This window comes from Jatropha curcas, chromosome 3 (assembly GCF_041381405.1).
Source record: "Jatropha curcas cultivar XTBG-Jc1 chromosome 3, XTBG_Jcur_1.0, whole genome shotgun sequence".
Taxonomy (NCBI): domain Eukaryota; kingdom Viridiplantae; phylum Streptophyta; class Magnoliopsida; order Malpighiales; family Euphorbiaceae; genus Jatropha; species Jatropha curcas.
In genome coordinates this window covers 19,946,440-19,969,292 of record NC_143153.1, presented here as the reverse complement: position 1 = coordinate 19,969,292, position 22,853 = coordinate 19,946,440, and the positions used below count along the sequence as shown (strand labels likewise).

The following is a 22,853-nucleotide window of genomic DNA, read 5'->3' as shown; positions in this document are numbered from 1 at the left end:
TTTTTTTTTTTTTAAATAAAGTTTATAGCTAACCTCCTTCCATTTCAATTTATTTATCATAGTTTTCATTAAAAATCCTTTCTTTGATGGGGAATAATTCTCGAGTATGACAAAGATGAACGATTTATCAAAACTATCGAAATATGTTTTTAGTTGTAATGACAGTATTTCTGATCGTTCATTAATAAAAGAAAGACACAAAAATAAATTTAAAAAAAAATATTTCATTTTTTCTTGATAATAAAAAGAAAACCTTAGTTGATCAACTTGGTGTATGAAGTTATATCAGGAGCTAAGTTGGAAGAATGCAGAAAATACGGAAGCATACGAGATACGATAATTTTAAAAAAATAGGACATCTATACAGTTAGAACACACTATACTAAATAAATATAATACATTAATATTTCAAATAAATAAATAATCGCTTATAATAAATTATAACATAAAATAAAAAAATACTTAATTTTTTATTTTAATATAATTAATTAAATTCTCAAAATTATTATCACTGTTGAAAAATATAATAATGGTGTGTGTGCATTTTTTTTATACAGGTTATACTATGTATGATTTTTGCTATTACTTGGTAAAACACTTGGTAAAATACTTAGAAAAACACATATTAATCTTGCAACTTTTTCAACACATCTCAATAAGATATAATTTTATAATGTATTTTATAATCATTTTATTATATAATTTTATTAATTTTTGAATGTTATTATAAAACATTGTTTTATTATTTAATATTGTTGCACGTCCGCACGAGTTGTAACACTCGTTACATTTAAATACCGCGCACAAATCCCCGCTGGAGTAGTTTAACGAATACTAGCAAGACAAAATAAGAAAAAAAAAAACTTACAAAATAGGGTCAAAAGATATCTGTTTCGACTGTAAACATCAATAGATCAAGAGCGGCGTCAGCAGTCGTCTTTATTGAGTAGGAGGGCAGTGTTACAGTGGAAGTTGGGAATCAGACTCCGTCGCCGGCGTGAAAGTCCACAATATTGACGGAGACTGATTTTCTTTTCCCTATAATATAATAACATTTGTCTCTCTCTCAGATGAACCGAAAGAAGCTGCTTCTCAATGAGAGAGTGGAGGTGGGCTATGTAATTTGAATTTTTTTTTTTTTGATAATTTTATTTTTTTTGTCTGTTAATTTTGAGGTTTTTGTTTAATCTGCTGCTTATGAATACATCCGTATGCCTTTCTATTTAGTTTTAATTTAATTTTTATGATATGAATGTGTTAATATTTTGGAGCAGCATTCTTTTCTTTGTTGATATAAACGCCATTGATGAGCTGGCTTTCAGGTTCGACAATTTGAGGAAGGGCTGCGAGGCTCATGGCATCCTGGGGTGGTGGTTGATGTCTCTAAATTATGCCGGTCTGTTCAATATGATGAACTCTTGTGTGAAACAGGTAACTCTAAGCTTATCGAGTCCATTCCTGTTACAAAGGCAATTGAAGGCCTACGTTGTGGACGTAATGTTCCCTCCTCATATCGCGGGCGTATTCGTCCTCTACCTCCAGCATCAGATTCTTGTAGAGAGTTATCTTTTGGTGTCTGTGTCGAGGCCTTGTTTGAGGATGCATGGTGGGAGGGCGTAGTCTTTGATTGTCATGATGATGAAAATGAACGGTTGGTGTTTTTCCCTGATGAGGGTGACGAGCACAAATTTAATGTAAGTCAGTTACGACTGGCTCGAGATTGGGATGAATTCTTGGATGTCTGGCGTGATCGAGGTGTTTGGATATTGGTGCAGTTGGCCATGGAGATTCAGGGAGATGTTACTTTGTCTAGTTGTATAAAAAAGGTTTGGTCATACTTACAGTTAAACTCTGAGTTCAATAAAATGATCTCAGAGTGGACTTCTGGTGCTCCAAATGTGTGGAGTAAGTACTTTATGGATGCTGTTTATGAAACTGGAGTTCAATTCAGCGGACGGGTTCTTGGGAATAAAGTCCTGGCCATTGTAATGGAGGGGAAAGGAAACAGAACAAAAGTCTCTAAGAATGATAAGGTAGTTTCACAATTATCGGTTCCTTCTCTTAGGACAAGAAATTGTGGTGCTTTGGAAATTGCCACATCAAGTAAAAGAGCAGAAGAGAAAAATTCTTCTCGTGAATGCTCCCATAATGAGCCATTGAATTCAAAATTGAGGTCTAAGAAACCACCAGCTAAAAATGTTACCAGAAACAGTAGCTTTCACCTGGATAAATTATGCGGTGGAAAGCAATTGATAGCTAGTGAATCATCCATAATGACTGACAAAACTGTGAAAAGTAAATCTGACAGAATCCCTGAGAATTCTTCTGACTGTGATAAAGTGGCAAAGTCCGTTTCCCTTCATACAAAAAACAAGCAGTCTGGTGAAGGGGAAATGGACGGTGACAAGACCAAATTTCTTAAGGTTGGTGAAGGCTGTGGTGACATGTGCCTTGTTGATTATTTAGAACAAGATAAAATTGCTCATGTTAAAAAAAATAAGTCAATTAAGGGAAGGGGAAATTTGACCAAGTCTAGACAAATTAGTAGAAGTCTTGCCATCAATTTTTTGGAATGCAATCATAAACCGCAGAACAGGAAGCCTTCACTTGTTATTGATGTGCAGAGGAGCAAATGCTTATCAATCAGCAAAATGGTTTCAAAGCAATTTCCACAAGTCAATTCAAAGTTTAGGTTTCCATCTAACTTCAAAGAGAAGGAATTAGGTGATAAAGCCGTTAAGAATTATTTACCCATTGATCAATCCCAACCAGTTCTGCCATACAAAGGTAATGGGAAGAACCTTAGTCCTAAAAGTATGGTGTTTCATCCAAGGAAGAGTAAAAGGAAACGGGGATATTGTGGTGTACATGACACCGTATGCAGTTTTTGTCACTATGGGGGTGATCTTACCTTCTGCACTGAGTGCCCATCTTCATATCATTTGAGTTGCCTTGACCTTAAGGTGTGTGTTTCTTTCCCATGCGATCAATTTGGTTTATCTGAAGATTTTTTTAATCATATAATTCAGCTAACCAAACATGTTTGGATTTGGAACGTATAAATAGATTTTGAACTTTAAATACAATTTGACTTTGTAACATCTACTAGCTTGAGAAAAATGTTGTAAACTGCCTGTCATAGATGATTTTGGAGCTAATTTATATGACACTCACAGGTGGTTACTGGTTATTTAATCTATGTGTTAAGGATTAGTTGTAAATAGAACTCTGATAGGAGTTAGATTCCTAATAGGTTTATAGTATCTTGTATGTGTATATATATATATATGTGTGTGTGTGTGTGTCCCTATTGATGAAATACAAGCAAGAAAAAATATTTTTCCACATTAAATTCACACTATGTTTATAGGTTGATAGATCTTACCCTAGGGAGTTTAAAGGTGAGCTAGGTATCTTTTTTCTTGTAGGAGGACGGATATTTCTTATTCTTTTGAGGCAAAAAATATTTTAGAAATTGTGAATTTCTGAAGTAACTCTAGACAAATAACAAAATAGATTTTATAGTTCACAATGTGATTTAACTAACTATGCTTAGTCCCACGTCTCTCGTACATTCATTTTGTCCCTTTAGAATTTTTTGGACAAGTTGTTTAATAGCTGTTACGATATGGAGAGGAATTGGTAAAAGAAAAAGGATGAAAGATTCAGGATGAAGGTTCCTTGATTTGGAAGGTTGCAAGATGGTTGGTATTTTGTGATGACAGGTTTTTGAAAATAATCCTTTTAATTTAATGTATTGGCTGATGTGTTACTGTTTGTGGGGTTGCTATACAATCTTATCTATGTAAGTACAGCTCTTCTTTGATCACCTTGCCCATGTCCATTAGAAAAACTCTGATCTGAATGATTCTTGTCATGTCACAGAAGCAGAATCGGCAGAAACTGAGAATTCTTTGCACTGTTGTAGGTGGACAAACTTCAAATGAAACAGATAAAGGAAAAAAGAGAAAAAGAGAAGAAACTGAGAGAAGTAAAAGAGAACAACAGATAACCAAAGGAACCTTTTGAAATTCCAAATAATTTCTTTTGTGTCTCCTAGAATAACTTCAGACTTGAAGGATTTAGTGTTTATTCTTCCCTTCTCCTCCCCGGTTTTCAATCTTTCATTGCTTGATTGAGTTACCTGTTGAGTTGTCTGGCCTTCTGTCAAAGATGTCGATTGATCCTCTGTTTGGTTCTTCAACTCTTGGGTTGCCTAAAAGATAGTCACTGGTAGAAACTTCACTCTTATGCTTTCCTCTGAGTTCTACCATTTTAGTATGCTTTGGTGTTTTTGTTGGTTTAAGTGCCTAACTGTTGACACTGAGCACATTTTAAAGGATCAAGACTCTTACAAAAACCTTTTTTTTTTAAAAAATAAATCCATTATTTTGTTTGGTTGTATAAAAGATTAATAATTTCGTGATTTAAAAATCTTTTAATTGGACTGCATCCAAAACTAACAGAACTTTTAAGATAATGCAATCTTCTTGTACATTTTTGCATCAACATTAATTTACAATTTTGGTGATGACCACCAATTATATTTTGATATTGAAGTTATCTCTACTGAATTAATGCTTATTGTTGATGTTGGAACCATTAATGTCATAATCTTCAACGGAATTAATATAGTTTGATTATAGGAGCTTGGTTGGAGTGGATTTAGGAAACGTTTTCTAATATGTAACCTTAGCACGTGTATATATGTGTCTGTGTACTCAATTCATCGAGAGATATGAAGAAAAACAATTCTTCATTCACTCTCATTATGGCATCAAATAAAAGTAAAATAACTTTATTTACATTCTAATCTTTTAATCATACATAGATTGACAATTTCATTTCTGTAACTCCTTGTTACTTTATTTATACATTTTTATTCCTTTCCAATAAACCAGATATAGCCTTACAATTCTGACAGATTCCTGTTTGTTATATGGATTATAAAATTCTCGATGAAATCTCTTCTTTTTCAGTTTCAGAATGTTTTTTCCTGTCTTATTTAGATAGGTTTCTTAAGCTAATATTCAAAGTAAGAAATTCTGAAATATTTACTAGCAGATATTCTCCATTAAAGAAGTCTTCATGATATGCTCAATATGATTGGCTTGTTGTGTCTGTTTAACTTGAGAAGCTGTTAAACATTTACTTTCTCATGTTAAATGTGTGGACAACTTTTTACTCCCTGGGTCTCTCGCATACACATTGTGGAATTCAAAGCTAATTGGTATTTGTATTTGATTGGGTAATTGTTTCTTTAGTGAATGTGTTTTCCTTTATTTCCTTTCTGAGGGTGTAGTTCATCATTCATGTGTAGATTTAATTATCTTATGATGTTCTCTTTGGCATTTGTTTCTCCTTTTATGAAATAGGCCAGTTCAAAATTTCCTTTATACCTTGTCATATTTGATGTTTGTTCCCTTCTAGGATGTTCACCGTGGAAATTGGCTTTGTCCATCTTGTTGCTGTCATCTATGTGGAAAAGTTGACAATTCACTGTCCACTAATGCCTGTCTGCAGTGTGCATGTGCATGTGAGTCTCATTTGTCACCTATTCTTCAATTGGAGGTTTAGATATTTCATTTGGATCTTAGGTTTGCTTGTTGCAGATCATGTCGATTGCCTAAATAAAGCTGGATCTCTGCTTCCTGTGGACTATCCACTGGAGGATTTTTGCAGCAAGGCTTGCTATGAGGTACACTGCTTTGTTTTCTTTATTTAGCTCTATGAAAGAATACAGTTCAAGTACATCTGGAAAGAGCTTTGTAAAAGCCAATCTGCGTGACCTACTTTTTGCTGATTGTGTTAAGACACAAGGACATCTGCTCATCTTAATATGAGCATCCCCATGAAATCCCTTTTTCCCTGAGTTTCTTTGACTGTTACTAAAGGAACTAACCTTTTTAGCCATAACTGTTAGACATGCAAAAATACGTTGGAAGACATTTTATCTCGGTAGTGAAATTTACTGAGTTGGTCCTGACTGCATGGTCTCTGGTTAATAACATTTAGCATATACTGTTCTTGACTAAAAAGGTCGTGACCCTTTTCCAACTTGTTTAATGATTTCAGTTATGTCTCCAACTTCATCAACTTTTAGGCTTTTCGAACCCCACTTCTATAGATGGCTTGACCTGGACATTGACAAGATCATCAAAAAATGTTTACAATTTTCCTGGTATACCAAGGAGGAGTAATTGCATCAAGTCATCTCATGTTCTCAGGGTCATGCGTGAGTGTTTCAAGCCTGTTAAGGACCCACACACCAGGAGAGATTTGGTTAGAGATCTTATTTACAATGCAGGGTAAGCTTTCCCCTTTGATGTGGCTAGTAGTTTGATTTGACAAAATTAACTGTGGGAGAATTAATAAATGCAATGATAACTAAAGGTGTTAGCTTGCGTTATGTTCTTTACTTTGGTTTCTTTAGTCTATGATTCGTTAGGTTAATTGTAGATTTATGTTTCTATTTAGGATGGATAATTATGGTTTGTACATTTTCCTGGATTCTAGAGTACTAATATTAAATTGCCGATCCAAAAATTCTGCTTTCAGTATTACTATATTAAATTGCATTTAAAACCCTTTCCTATGGGGTTGATTTCATTTCAGGCTCTGAAATTTCAGATATTGCAAGACTAGCATTAATCTTTACAAACTGTTGCAAATTAATACCCTGTTGGGCTCACTGTTTCCTTTTCAATCATATTTTTGCTAACTCTAAATAAAATCCTTGCAAATGAGATGCTGAAAGAAAGCTCTCATTTTCTAGAATATGTTTTTTGTCCAATTGTTATGGGATCAAAGCCAAAAGGGTGGAACTTATCTGAGATTTCTCAATTGATATGCAATTATTTCTAGCAAACTGTAAGCCTGCTGAAAGCTTATTCTACCGTTGATTAAAAAGCTGATATCAAATGAATAGTGGCTTGGTAAGAACTAAAAAGGGAAATTCTGTGGGTCTGGAATGCAACAGTCTGTGAAGATTAGGATTGAGATTGCAATGATTTAAAAGTTTAAGTTTGGATTGAAACTAAAGGAGTGTACATTTTTGCCCTTGCTGTTTCAAATTATTTGTCTTTGTTCCTTGAGGATTCTTAACAGCCGTACACTTATAGTTCTGTATATTAAACTATGACGTTTGTTATTCTTTAGTCCCTAACATTTTTAAATTAGCTCTAGAGTTTAGTCCTTGAAGTTCTAAAATCTAATTGTATTATTCCATTAATTTTTGTACTATAGAACACTGTAGTCTTAGCCGATGATATCTCCACAGATCATTCCTCTGATTTAGGAACAGATTACAATTAATTTCCTGTAATTAATCTCTGTAATTCCTTTCCATATTCTGTTTGTATTCTCCCTATTTAAAGGGCCTTATACATCAATACAAATCATCAAGAATTCCAAATCCTCAAACACTTTCATGGTATCAGAGCTTCGGTTCTGAAAATTATCCCTCCCTCTCCTTTCTCTCTCATATTTTTTAGCTGCTGCCGCCGATAGCCATGACACAAACACCCACCCCCATTCACCCTGCCTACTCTGTGACTAACATCCAATCAAAAATAAGAACCCTAGATGGTAGCACAGTTACATACACATCATGGGTGAAATTATTCAAGTTTCATTCTATTGCATACCGTGTTCTTGATCACATTGATGACACGCCACCCCCAGCCTCTACAGATCCATCATACAGTGCTTGGAAAGAAATAGATGCCTTGGTGTCTCAATGGATTTACAGTACCGTGTCTGATGAACTGCTCACCCGCATCCTCGACACTGAAGCTACGGCTAGAAAAACATGGCTGAAACTTGAGAAAATCTTCCTTAGCAACAAGAAAGCAAAAGCGGCAGCTCTTGAAACAAAATTCGTTAATCTCACCCTTGCAGCCTGCAGTTCCGTTGATGATTATTGCAAGAAATTGAAAGACATCGCCGACCAACTGAACGATGTTGACCAACCAGTTACAGAATCCCGATTGGTCTTACAACTGGTTCGTGGCCTTCCTCAAGAATTCGACGCCATAGCTTCTCTTATTAACTCACAAAACGCAGACTGGGACCTTGCACGAACCATGTTGAATGATGAGGTCATTCGCCAGGCTGCACGACAACAAACCACCTCTGTCCTTGTCGCTCCAACCACGCAGACAAACCAAACCCAGCCGGCCACAACTCAACAACCTGAAAACAATCAGCCTCACAACAGTTCTTACCACTCCAATTATAGAGGCCGTGGTCGAGGCAGACGTGGCAGAGGCAGAGGACGCGGCTACAGGGGAAACTCTCCGGGGACTCCTTGGGCTATAACCCATCAGTCCGCCAATCAAACCTACCCAAAATGGGCTTGGTGGAACACTCCACCTTGTCCCTACCCAACACAAACTCCATGGCCACCAAATCATATTCAAAACACACCCAATGCCCATTATGCCGCTTATTCAGAACAGCAGCCATACGGCCCAGCACCACCATATCCCCCTCCACCGCATACTGGATATGATGCTTTAAGTCCTTCCGATCTCAGCCAAGCTTATAACACGATGCAACTCAACTACACAGATCCAAATCTGATCATGGATACAGGGGCAGAACGTCATGTCACCGACAACCGAGGTATGATTCGCAACCCTGACTCTTTTCCTGTTAACACTAAACTTTTAGTCGGCAACGGACACTATTTACCAATTGAGGGCTCAGGAACAGGTTACCTTCCCATCCTTAACCGTACATACATCCTCCCAAACATACTTTACAGCCCACATATCATTAAAAATTTATTATCTGTCCACCGTTTTACACGTGATAACAATATTTCTGTTGAATTTGACCCTTTTGGTTTCTCTTTGAAGGACCTCAAAACGGGACAGCTCCTTTCCCGCCACAATAGTACCGGAGATCTATATCCTGTCACTCCACCAACCCTACCACCACAAGCTTGTTCAATCACATCTCCCAATTTACCTTGGCACGATCGCCTCGGTCACCCTGGCACACAAGTTTTAGATGTTTTAACCAAACAGTTTGGTCTTCCTTGTAATAAGAACAAGCATTTATTTTTTTGCAATTCTTGTCGTTTATCTAATAGCAAACGATTACCTTTTTATGAGTCAAATTCCTTTACTTTTTCACCATTTGATATAATACACTGTGACTTGTGGACCTCCCCTATTCCAACCAAATCTGGATATAAATACTACATGGTGCTAATTGATAATTTTTCCAGTTATGTGTGGGTATACCCTCTCAAGTTCAAATCTGAAACTTTCACCACCTTTACTAAATTCCATAAACTCATAGCCACCCAATTCAACCGCAATATCAAAACTTTTCAATGTGACTTGGGGGGAGAATTTGACAACCATAACTTCAAAATTTTTGCCCAACAACATGGTCTGTTATTCCGTTTTTCATGCCCCCAAACATCTTCCCAAAATGGTCGGGCTGAACGCATGATTCGTCGTCTCAACGACATCATCCGCTCACTCCTCATCCATGCTCAATTACCACCTATGTTTTGGGTCGAAGCACTTCACGCTGCTGCCTATCTCCATGACATCCTTCCAACCAAACGTCTCAATTATTTCACACCCACTTTTGCCTTATATCTCCGCCACCCGACATACGATCACTTACGTGTGTTCGGGTGTGCTTGTTATCCCAATACCTCCGCAACCCAACCCCACAAATTACACCCAAGATCCGTTAGATGCATCTTCCTTGGATACCCTCCAGATTTTAGGGGATACCGATGCTTTGACCCTACAACCGGGAAGATCCACATATCACGACATGTAACCTTTGATGAACAAACTTTCCCATACACCATTCCAACTCCACCCAAAACATACACATTTCTTGATGAACAACCACCACCAGGATTTCAGTTTATACAACCTCACCCAACACCAAACACCACCCAAACCCAAAAACGCCCAATCTCTCACCCCATAATATACACCCGCCGCCATAAACAACAGCCCCTTAACCCAGTGGCCAATGCTACGGCACCCCCACACACTGCTGCACCTGTCTCACAAAATCCCAACACTCAGACCACCGCTGTATCAAAACCCGCACAGAATACTCATCAAATGACCACCCGCTCCAAAGCTCGCCATGCCCTTATGACCACCTCAATTTCACCAATACCCACCTCTTATGCAAAAGCTTTTTCTGACCCTCATTGGTTAAGTGCTATGCAGGCTGAGTTTCGTGCTTTGCAGGAAAATGATACATGGGAACTCGTGCCTCGCCCTCCTGACCGACCGGTCATTCGGTGTATGTGGCTTTTTCGTCACAAATTTAAATCAGATGGGTCACTTCAAAGGTACAAAGCACGTTTGGTGGTAAATGGCAAATCTCAAACGGTGGGCATTGACTGTGACGATACTTTTAGTCCCGTAGTGAAACCCGCTACTATACGGACTATGTTATCCATTGCAGTTTCCCGTTCTTGGCCAATACACCAGTTGGATGTCAAAAACGCGTTTTTACATGGGCATTTAAATGAAACTGTTTTTATGCATCAACCCCCGGGTTTCACAGATAGAAGATACCCTCATTTTGTGTGCAGATTGAAAAAATCCCTTTATGGGCTCAAACAGGCTCCACGGGCATGGTACACCAGATTTGCAACCCATTTGCTGTCTCATGGGTTTCGCAGCAGTGTGTGTGACAATTCCCTATTCATTTTCTCAAAGGGAAATCAGCTTGCTTATTTACTTCTGTATGTTGATGATATAGTGCTCACTGCCTCTTCTAATGAGTTATTGCAGAATATTATCCGCATGCTCTCACGAGAGTTTGCAATGACAGATTTGGGCCGGGTGCATCATTTCCTGGGAATCAAAGTGACACGGACATCTGGTGGGTTATTTTTGGATCAGTCTCAATACACAAAGGATATCATCTCCAGAGCTTCAATGTCCTCTTGCAAACCGTGTGCCACCCCAGTCGATCTATCATCAAAACTGAGTGCTTCTGATGGACCTCTCTTCCATGATCCAACATTATACCGCAGTCTTGCTGGCGCATTACAGTATCTCACATTCACACGCCCAGATATATCATATGCTGTTCAACAAATATGCCTCTTCATGCATGAACCGCGGGATCCACACTATGCCTTTCTCAAAAGAATAATCCGATATTTACAAGGCACAGTTGACTACGGTATAAGAATTGGCAAGACAAATACACATACCTTGGTAGCATACTCAGACGCAGATTGGGGTGGATGCCCAGACTCCAGAAGATCAACTAGTGGCTACTGTGTTTTCCTTGGTGTTAATTTGATTTCATGGTCTTCAAAACGGCAGCCTACTATCTCACGGTCTAGTGCAGAGGCAGAATATAGAGGAGTAGCCAATGCTGTTGCAGAGACCACCTGGCTTCGCAATTTACTTCTGGAATTACACCTCCCACTTCAGCAGGCCTACATCGTATACTGTGACAATGTTTCCGCAGTGTATATGTTTGACAATCCTGTCCAGCATCAACGCACAAAACACATTGAGATCGACATACACTTTGTACGGGAGAAAGTTCGAATAGGCCACATTCGGGTCTCACATGTCCCATCTGCTTTTCAATATGCTGACATCTTCACCAAAGGCCTATCTCGACAGTTGTTCCAGTCATTTCGATCCAGCTTGAGCGTCTGTCCTCCGCCCGCTCAAACTGCGGGGGAGTCTTAGCCGATGATATCTCCACAGATCATTCCTCTGATTTAGGAACAGATTACAATTAATTTCCTGTAATTAATCTCTGTAATTCCTTTCCATATTCTGTTTGTATTCTCCCTATTTAAAGGGCCTTATACATCAATACAAATCATCAAGAATTCCAAATCCTCAAACACTTTCATGTAGTAGCTAAAAAAATTTGTGACACCTTTTACTTATGGTAGTGTGAAGAATGTTGATACAAAAGGGACTCTAGTGTAAAGGGGAGGTGTTAGCAATTTTATCTGAAATTAAATTGACTCCAAATATTATTGGCATGGGTTTAATGTTCTCGATTACATTTCACATACAGTTAAAATAAAATTACGTGATGTGGAGTTCTTGAATGAACTTAGAAGAATCAATGTATGAAACAGCCTTGCGAAATGGAAAACACAAATCGGCATATGTTTAGGTCAGGTTCAAATTTAGGAAGTAACTTTTGAGGTAGAATTTGATCAAAATTTAGTTGAGTACTGAAATTTTTTTCCTCTGCTTTCAATTTTCAGATCCAAACTTAGAAGGTTGAATTTTCATGGATTTTATGCTGTTGTTCTGCATAGAGGTGATGAAATTGTATCCGTTTCCATAGTGAGGTACTTAAAAGAAGCAGTAGCTGTTTGTTTGTCATCGTTACTTTTTTTGGAGTTTATGAATATTATCCAATAGCTAACATATGACTTCCAGAATCCATGGACTAAAGGCTGCAGAGATGCCTCTAGTTGCTACCCCCTTCCAACATCGGGGACAGGGAATGTGTCGTCTTCTTGTACATGAGCTGTTGAAGGTATTTTCTCTGGACATTGCATTGTGTTGCTCATGAAAAATTGGTATGTGTAATTGATATGATTGAAAATTAGCTGCACATTTTTGTTTTCAGTTGCTTACCAAGTTCGGTGTTGAGAGATTAATCTTGCCGGCAGTAGCTGAGATGAGAAAGACTTGGGAAACATCCTTTGGATTTTTGGAAATGCCTCATTGTGAAAGGCAACAATTTTTGGGCTATCCCTTTATGCGATTTCAGGGGACCATGATGCTGCAGAAAGTTCTTAGCAGCTCTAAGATAACAAAGGAAATAGATGGTATAAAGCCTTTTCTTCTCTTTCTTTCTCTTTTTCTGTTTTTTTTTTTTTTTTTTTTTTTTTTTTTTTTTTTTTTTTTTTTTTTTTTTGTAAAAAAAAAGAACAAACAGAAGTTTCTTTTCAATGGCATGAAACTAATATTCTCATTTCATTCTTCCTTTTCATTGTGCCCCTTTTCCTTTCCCGTAGATTCTGCAGGAACATCTCAAGATCTGAAAGAAAATCCATCAAATCTGTCTCTGGTACGGTCTATCCAATAAAATTTTCCTCTTCTGCTATTGTTTTTTTTTCAACCTGATATTAGGTTTCCATGATTATGTACTTGGTGTGAATCATTCATGTTGCCTGCCAATTGTGTCAGTAAATGTTTGACTAGTTCCTTTTTTTTTTTTTTTTTTTGATCACAATCTCCTTCCATTGAATGCATGGGTTTGATCCAAATTTTGAGGGCTTTTGGTTTTGGCAGTCACATTATATTGTTTTTTACTGGAACGTGGATGATGTCTTCCTATTACAGTTGGTTCATGGGTAATAAGCTATCTGTGATAGCCCATATAACTATTGTTTTTGAAATTTTAGTTTTGACTTTTTGTTTCACTTTTATAGGTACATAATTATCGGCCTAATGATGAGAGCAGATTCTGTGGCTTCTTTTATGAGCAGAAGGATAGAGCAAAAATTATCGGGAAAGAAAATATGGTTAGTAGCTGCAGTGGGAACAGGCAAATGTATCATCATGTGTACAAGCGGAGACGTATATTGGGTCACAGAGTTGGATGAAAAGGGTAACTTTAAGATTTAGAGATCATAAATGTGCACATTATTTGTGGGTGAGTGGATCCTTTCCAGTTTTAGCGTTACAGCTCTGGTAACAAAATAATTAATGTAATGCATGCCTTGCAGGTATAGTTGAACAGGGAATCCTTCACAATTTTTGAGTCAACTTTTGAACTAAAGAGCAGCTTCTTTGATTACATGATGCTGTATTTTTCATAATATGTGGCATGGCATATTACCTATCAAAATTGGTGTGCATTTAGGACACATTTGGCTGTTTTTTTGAAATGTTCTGTTTTTATAGACTAGGAAATTGATTGCAGGAGGAATTTTCATTTTTGATTGATTTTGAAAACTCCAAGCAAAGCACCATTGCTTTAGAGAACAAGAAAAAGTGCTACTGAGTTCTTTTTTTTCCTTCATAATATGCTGTTTGGAAGAAAAATATAGCTTTAAGATAATTGTTCCAGTGTGATTTTGAATTTTTCAAATTTCTCCTTTTTCTTCTAATTATATCTATTACTTTAATGTGCTTTTTTTTTTTTTTCTTATCTTGCTTCTAATCCATCTATTTGCTAGCAATCGCAGTTCAAAGTAATGGTGAAGTGTGTTTCACATGTGCCACACTTGAATGAGTGTCTGTTGTGTGATTGATAGATTGCTGGAGATGTTGAATCATTCTCCTAATTTTTTATGTTGCTTGTTGTGTGTAAGTTGCTCTGAGCAAGCCTGTCAGGCATTTCTCCAATCTTGTTCTGAATGACCAAATTATCTCTGTTGTTGCTCCAGTCAAGCATGCTGCAAAGGTAATAAATCATAAATGATACAAAACCTGATTTCTTTCCTTTGTGTTCTGAGCTTTAATATTATGCGTATTTTTCCTCTTGGTATCAACTAATCCTGATTAAGATGGATAATTTGTGACTTATGGTTTATCATAGAAATTTTTATAACGAAGTTCCTGTCTTTTTGAATTATGGTTAATATTTTTCAGCACTTCTGCTTACAGACAAAAATCTATGTGGTATCACTACATTTACACATATATTAATCTTTTATTCCATCCTTGAATAATAGTCTTTATTTCCTTATCAATCCAAGAAAATATTCCATCTCTCTTTAAGTTGAAAATCAACAAGTCAAAAGGTTGTTTTGTCAATAATGCCCTTTAAATGACTCATTTTGTTCTGCTACCTTACTTAAATAATTAATGAGGATAAAGTTAGTAAACTTGAAAAATACACGACATGGGAATTAAATGAGTGACATGAACATGACACGTGTAATCTATTTAATTAAATGAGTTATATATGAGTCAAAAAATTCAACCAGATTTAGTTATATGGGTCGTATACGAATCATAAATATAACACATATAACATGTATAATCCGCATAACGTGCTTAATATATGTATGATTAAAGAAATTACATTTTTATCCTTCCATAAACGTATTAGACGAGGACACTACTTGTTTAAACTCATGTAATATGTGGTTCAACAAAAACGAACCCATTTAGACTCAATCCTGACCCGTTTATTTTCCGTGTTAGGTGAGCTATGTTCCCATATCACGACCCATTTTGACACCCTAGAAACCCTAGTCATGCAGGGAAAATGTTTTCTCTCTGAATTCTGTATTATTACCTTGTCAGGATATTTCTAGTTTGTGTTTATGTATGTGGTATGACACATGAACCCTATTTGAATTACTTTCTGGTGGCAAGTTAATGGAAATGCAAGATTGGCATTAAAAGGGAGAAAATTAGACTTTGATTATGCAACTTATTTTGTCCATGAGAAGGAATTGAGCAAGCTTGGGTATTTGAAGTTGATCAGATAGAGCATATAGTATTTAAAACTTACTAGAAATTTGATGTTGGCTTTGTGTTAATCAAGCTATTTGTTCTCATCTATTTGATATGTTGGGAATGGTTTATTTGGCATTTTGACGAGTGGGATATACCTAGAAAAATTAGAGGGTCTTTCTGGAAAATGAAAGGTAGAGCTTTTGGTCGCGACAAAAAGATGCTTAGTAATAATGGCAATGTGCAGCTTTGCTATAAATTCAGTATTTGGTTAGAGAGAAATTCTGAACTCTTAATAATTAGAGTTTGTCTTCGCAACTATTGTAGCTTAAGAAATTAGTTCTCCATCTTTATTGTTCTACTCTGGGAACTAAGGAGTCTACTTGATTTTCAACACAATTATGTCATTCTACAGTTGTTGAGGTAATTTGGAGTATTGGCTGCAGGAAGAGAAAAACGCTCAATCAGTTAGTAGACTTGATTATTGGAATTACTTTGGCTCGATAATAGGAGTAAAATTAGGAAATTGTCTAACCCATGCATGTGTATATGTATGCGTTTACTCGATTCTTCAAGAGATGGAAGACAACATTTCTTCATTCACTCATCACATGGTATTGGAGTTCCTTTTTTATTTTTTTTCTGGTTTGGAATATTTGAACTACTTTATTTTTTCTTCTTTTTCTGTTGCTGGTGAACCGCTGTCCATTTCATCAGCTTGGGTTTTGGGCTGCTGTCCATTAGGTAAGCTTGGGTTTGAGACTGCTGTTTTGGGCTCTTTGTGCTCTTTGTGCTCATCTAGCCCTGTCAGCTGCTTTTTTTGTTTCGTACTATTGGTGCTCTTTTTTTTCGCTGCTGTGCTCCTGTGCAGCTCTGCAAGCTGCTGTCTGCTTTTGGCTTGGCATTTTCGGTGCTTTTTTTATTCAGTTTATTATGGCAAATGACAAATCTTTGATGATTCTGATGTAATTTTCCTTTGATGACTAAAATCATGGAACACAAGCTTATTGACTCCCAACTATTTGGATTGGATCAAGATGATTTGAGTCGACTTGCGAAGTATTGATAAAGATAATCACGTTACTAATGATATGGGACGAACCTTGTCGACGGAAGATGCTTGGTTGTTGTAGCAAATTATAAATTCCATTGATAATGAGGTAATTAATTTGATGTCAATTTGTTGAAGGGTGAATGGATTATTTGCAATTTTAATATTTTGGTAAAGGAAATATCTCTTGTGTTTATGATATTTGTAAGACGTTTTAACATCCGGAGCAGGATAGATCTCTTGCTACTTATTTTATGGATTTTATATGAATATTTGAGGAGTTTAATGTCCTCTTGTCCTCTATTCCTCCAGTCCTAATGTGAAAGTTCAACAAGCTCAACGTTAACAAATGGCTATTATGAGCTTTCTTGCTAGCTTGCCTCTAGATTTTGAGATTTCTGTGACACAGGTTCTTTCAAATTTTGAAATATTCTCTTTACATGAAACATTCACTAGAGTACATGATTCCGAAAATTCTCAAACTTCTGAACTGCTGCTAATAGTGCTCTTGTGAGTCTAGGTCATGTAAATATGACTAGACAACAGTAAAATAAAGGAGGCACTAATAGCCATTTTGGTGGAGCTACCAACTATGATTCAAGTGAAGTTGTTTGTCATTATTGAACTGGGTCATATAAAGTGCACTTGTTGGACACAACAGAACAAATCCGAGCTTCCTCCGAAGGCAAATATGGCAACTCAGGATTCTATAACGGCCTGATCATCTACTAAAACTTTTTTATTCTCTAGAGGTAAGTTTGCACAATTCTCAGTACCAAGCATCCTTTAGTCCTTTGTTGGTGCTAATTCAAGTAAGTATATTTACTTTATGTTAGTAAAATTACTTGATCATTAAATTGTTGTGTTAAATTTGGTTATTGTTTGTTTCGAGATTTTGCTACTAGGGGACAGTAAAACTCAATTTAAATAAAAAAATTGAATTGAACCGAGGCTAATTTTACTAACATAAAGTAAATATACTAGTAAGGATTTTGCTACATGGTATATATTTGGATTTGAATTATAAGAAGTGCAATGTGAGCAGTACAATAAAATTATTGTTTTAAACACTATTTAGCTCCTACTTGTAACGATGTAGTGCCATGCTTAATTGTACTCGAGGATATTAGGAAGTCAATCTTAGGAGTTTTGTCAATCTAGCAGTGGCTTTTGAGAAAAAAAAGAAGCAAAGATATTTTTGATGGATAAGATTCTGTTTCTAATGAGATAAAGCAACCTCAACAAAAATTAAAAGATGTTATAGAGACTTTTGTGGAAAGAAAATCTAATGTAACCAGAGCAATGAAACAACTAGTTATCAAATGATGAAAAGAGATTTAAGGGAAGAAGCTTGTCAATAAATAGCTAGGTTTTTTTGCACAAGAGCTATTCCTTTTTTCAATTGTGAAAAATCTTGAGTTGTAAAATTTTTTGACATAATTGGAAGATATGGCATTGGATTCAAACCTCGTACTTTCATGAGATGAGAGAGAAGTATATGGAAAAGGAAGTAAATTGCACATTAGATTCCTGGAGTATGAAGCAAAAAGTGGAGGAAAATTGTTCGATCCATGATGTCCAATGGATGAACTGATGAAAGGAGGCTCAATTTGCAATATTTTGGTAAATAGTTCTAAGGGAGCTGTTTTCTTGTCATCAGATGATGTACCTAATATTTCTAAAACTATTAGTAATGTATGTTAAGTGTTAGATGAGATTGTAGAGAAAATAGGGGAGGATAATGTTGTGCAAGTAATTAATGATAATGCTACAAATTTTAAGGCTGCTAGAGAGTAGTTAATGGGGAAAAAGAAAAGGTTGTATTGGGTACATTTTGCTGCACATTTCATTGACTTGATTTTGGAGGATTTTGAGAAGAAATTACATATCCATAAAGTGATTCTTACCAAAGCAAGAAGGTTACAACTTACATTTGCACAAGATCCTTGCTTATTTTCCATGCCAAGGCATTTTTCTGAAGGCAGATATTGTATTGGACCAGTTGTTACACGTATTGCCACTACCTATTTGACTTTGGATGCTTTAGTGGTCAAAAGCGATATTTTATGAGCATGTTTATTTCTAAAACATGGAAAGCAAGTTTGCATCAACACAAGATGGGAAAACAATTCAATTAATAGTTTGGGATCGATATTATGGAAAAATATTATAACACATCTTAAGGCTACATTTTCTCTCATCAAAGTGCATGGATTGGTGGATTTGGAAGAGAAACTAATTGTGGGTTTTATTTATGAAGAGATGGATCGTGCAAAAGAAAAGATACAAGCCATTTTGATGTTAAGAGAAAGTAAACGAACTAAATTCTTATTTTTGTATTTTCTTTCAAACTTTCTTACAATTTATGTTAATGCACCATTAGCTTTGGCTTATTCAGTTTGTTTCTTTTTTTTTTAAAAAAAAAAAAAAAAAAAAAAGCTATGAGCATTGATTGAAGATCACTGATGATAGATGAGAGCTTCAATTTCATAGACCTTTGCATGCAACAACTTACTATTTGAATCACCGTTACCATTAATCCTAATTTTATAAGTGCATTAAAAGAATGGTGCAAATTCGATTGAGAGATGCAACATTGAATCTTTTGAGGATGCAAAATGTTTATGTGGTATTGAAGCTGCAGAGTGTAGCTAAGCTAAGTGGTGAGATCCTCATGGTGGTGAGTGTCGGAAATTTGCACTTCAAATATTGAGTTAGACTTAATGTTCTTCTGGTTGTGAGCATAATTGAAGTGCATTAGAAATGGTAATATGATATGATAACTAATTTTTATGATATATTTGGTAATGAATGATTTGATTTTCTTTATTATGTATATGTCTATTTATTTCATATCTTTACCTTTATGGGTTCACAGAAAAAAGGAACTATTTGCGTTAAAAGAAGATGAATGCGCCAGTATTGAAAATCATTGATAAAAGATGGGAGCTTCAATTACGTATACTTTTGCATGCAGCAATTTTAGTATTTGAATACCTTAATAGCTCTAACATAGGGTTGATGCAGAATTTATGATTGGATTGTATAATTGCATTAAAAGAATGGTGCCAAATTCGAACATTGAACCTTTCGAGGATGCAAAATGTTTATTTGGTATTGAAGCTGCAAAAGTAGCTAACTAAATGTTGGGATTCTTACATTGGCGAGTGCCAAAATTGTAAATTTGCAATGCGATGAAATCATTAATAAAAGATTAGAGTTTTAATTACATAGACTTTTGCAGGCTTAATATATAATTTCACCTCTAACTTTGTGACTTTGTTATATTTTCACTCCTAAATGACCTTTAGTCTACTGACACTCTAATAATGAAGTTTAAGGATAATAGCATTCCAAAATAAAATTACAATTGCTTTCAAAAAAAAAAAAAAAAAAAAAAAAAAAAAAAAAATTACAATTAAAAGTGTTAATAAAAAATAATAAAAGTGGGTCCTCATCCTACATCTTCAGTTTTCTAAATTTGTCCGAGCAAAAAACTAACGGCTCCCCTCTTCTTTTCCCTCTCAAAAGAAGACGAATGATTGTGTTTCTCATGTTGAATTTAAAGTTAAGAGAAGCTGGTGGGCCAGTTTGTTTCCAACAACTATTGTTTGACGACTGGTGGATGATTGAAGAACCTAATCTTGTTTCTCCATCAAATAAAATATCCATTGGCTGGGTGTTTCTAAAAGGGGAGCAAAGAGTGGTGTAAATGAAGTAGCAAATAAAAACATAAAAATCATGAAATAGAAGATTTATAGAAAACTGACTTCAATTTCCAAAGCGTTGAGGATGAACTAGAAAAATTGGAGGACATATGTAGGGATGGAAGAGATACAAGAATTTTACTTGTCCGCTATGAGTTTAGAACAATTATGGATAGTGAAATTACTACTCGTAATGGATATAAATAAGGTACGGATATAGATATTTGGATATCTGATGTCCGTTACCCACTATATTAAACAAGTTCGTTAATGGGTACTTGTGTATGAGTGTCAAAACAGATTAGCGTGTTGGGTTCAACATTGACTCACTTAACACGTGATACGATTAAGGTCAATACGAATACGAATGCGACATGAAAATTAGGTAAGTGATATGAACACAATACGTGTAGCCTACATAATATTATAAATAGGTTAAATGGGTGTATTGACCCATATACAAATTGTGTGACTCGCCTCATATCATAAACATGACTCACTTAATCTGCTTATGATATTTATAAGCTTTAATCTATTTAACTCATAACATAATTATATTTAAAAATAAAATTTCATACATAAATGCATAAATTTTTCAAGATTTATAACTAAAATAAAAAATTATTAATACAACAATAAAATTTAAATATGATTTTAGTTGGCGTATTTATATCTGACCGTAAAATTAATTTTTTACCGTTAAATAATGCATCATTTGCCTAGCCTATCTGTCAACCCATGACAATATATTTATATTTGTGTCATAAATGGGTGATCTGTTAATGACACGAAATCGTTTATACTCATTTGAATATAACTTAGAGACTTTACATGAATGTTGAGGTTCTATTGCCTTTGGCTTGTTGTGTTGTATAAACCTTAAGGCCATGTTTAGCTGAATTGATCAACCAAAGTCCTGTTTGTTTCCGTAAAATAATTTTCATGAAAATATTTTTCACAATTTTTCGTTGTTTGGGGATATTCAAGAAAAAAGTCAATAGAATATTTTCTTGGTCAAAGGAAAATTAAGGCATTTTTAAGGAAAATAACTTCTCATTTTTATGAGTAAAATATTTTTCGGATATTGACAACTTATTATAACCTTATAAAATCTATATTTTTTAATTTATTAATCATCGGTAGTCATTACCATTAGTCATCATTCACTAGCAACTACCACCGCAAGCCACTATCGGCCACAACCACCGGTCACTAGCGGCTTCTATAATTTACTCTTTTTTTTTTTTTACATTTTTCTCATATCTAACAATAAAATTTTAAAATACAAAATTTTTTTTATTATTAATATTTTTATAGTCTTATGAGTTAAAAGTTTTAATATTTTTAACTAACTTTCAATGTTGTAATCAAACAATAAAAAGTCACTTGGACTAACAAATTGTAAGTTTTCTTTTCGGAAACAAACGAAGCCTAAGTAATAGAATGAAAACTATAATGCGAGATTATGGCTGGATGAATTTTTATTTTTATTTTTTTATATAGTGTAATGTAATGGAAACTCCATATTTATTTGAAAAAATTATAAACATACCCCTTATATTTTATATAAAAACCTACTTTGCCCTTCTTTTTTAAAAAATAAATTGTTATATCCTCGTATTTTGACTCCGTTACACTAAATTGCCATTCCGTTAAGTTTTCGCTCTTTTAGACGTTAAATGCATATAAAATGACACTTTTGACCCTATCTTCTCTTCTCCTCCTAAGCAAACCCAGAAATCAATATATATATATATATATATATATATATATGCAAAAGCAACTAAAAATGAAGTTGAATCAGATATTGAGAAATAAAAATTAAATTCTTCGAAAATGAAATCCAAGTTGTGGACTTTACCCATCATCCTAACTTTCATAGATCTCAAAAATAACAAAAACTAGATTCTCCCCCCCCCCCCCCCCCCCCAAAAAAAAAAAAAAAAAAAATCAAAGTTGTGAACTCTATCCATAATCCTAAATTTCACAAATCTCAAAAATAAAAAATAAAAAAGACAAACAGTCATTGAAAAATCAAACTTGAGATTGAATTATCAAAACTCATGCAATCTATAAACAAATAAGAACTTACCAAGAAACAGAGAATCAAAGAAAAGTTTGAAAAGAAAATCAAGCTCATAGAGAAGAGAGAAATAGAGAAATAGAAGTTTGAACAGAAGAGAGAATCGATTGGAGATAGAGATGGAGATCGAGATGAAGAAGTCAAAGGCCAATGAGCAAAGAAGCAAATGATTGAAACTGAAAATGGGGTTATGGAACATTGGAGTTAAAAAGCTCACTGGAATGGTAGGATTCATGAATTGAGTTATGAACATAATTGTGAACGTTTCGGCTACCAAATGCGGATTCAGAGGAGCTACAAGTAAAATTTATTACGGTGGTTGTAATAATTGAAGTGGTAAGGTTAAATCAGATTGAGTTATTGAAAATCAATATGGGTTTCCAGGAAAGTTACATTTCCCAGTAACCAAACAGTCAAAAAAAGAAACAGTAAAAAAGAAAAAAATAAAGAGGATATTTTGGTGAATATTTTTTTTCTCTCTCCTTAGACTGTTAAGTTTTCCTTTGCCTTGTACTATAAAATCCTAAAATTGAACGGAAGGGTAATATAGTATAACGGATTCAAAATATCAGGATATAACAATTTATTTTTGAAAAAACAAGGGCAAAGTT

General features: G+C 35.1%; 2 protein-coding genes across 7 annotated transcripts; both read left to right on the top strand.

The window, feature by feature from the left end:
- The first annotated feature begins 834 nt into the window (after positions 1–834).
- LOC149497673 (uncharacterized) lies at positions 835–16,648 on the top strand. Of its 6 annotated transcripts, XR_016319915.1 has the most exons (12): positions 835–1,109; positions 1,323–2,963; positions 5,431–5,536; positions 5,613–5,698; positions 6,076–6,308; positions 12,245–12,331; positions 12,423–12,522; positions 12,616–12,817; positions 13,007–13,059; positions 13,424–13,647; positions 14,183–14,400; positions 16,405–16,648. XR_016319915.1 is itself a non-coding variant. In XM_089718730.1 (11 exons), the coding sequence occupies exons 1-10, from the start codon at positions 1,071–1,073 to the stop codon at positions 13,595–13,597; spliced, it is 2,721 nt and encodes a 906-aa protein (XP_089574856.1). In that variant the 5' UTR covers positions 835–1,070; the 3' UTR covers positions 13,598–13,602; positions 13,721–14,122. The 6 variants fall into 6 exon arrangements, 3 of the variants coding, with proteins under 3 accessions (XP_089574856.1, XP_089574855.1, XP_089574857.1); XR_016319914.1 differs by having other exon boundaries at positions 14,183–16,648; XR_016319916.1 differs by lacking the exons at positions 14,183–14,400; positions 16,405–16,648 and adding an exon at positions 13,721–14,122.
- Positions 16,649–17,950: 1,302 nt separating this feature from the next.
- LOC149497672 (uncharacterized) lies at positions 17,951–19,681 on the top strand. The gene is made up of 4 exons (XM_089719249.1): positions 17,951–17,987; positions 18,158–18,245; positions 18,438–18,463; positions 18,524–19,681. The coding sequence occupies exons 1-4, from the start codon at positions 17,951–17,953 to the stop codon at positions 18,868–18,870; spliced, it is 498 nt and encodes a 165-aa protein (XP_089575375.1). The 3' UTR covers positions 18,871–19,681.
- Positions 19,682–22,853: the final 3,172 nt, after the last annotated feature.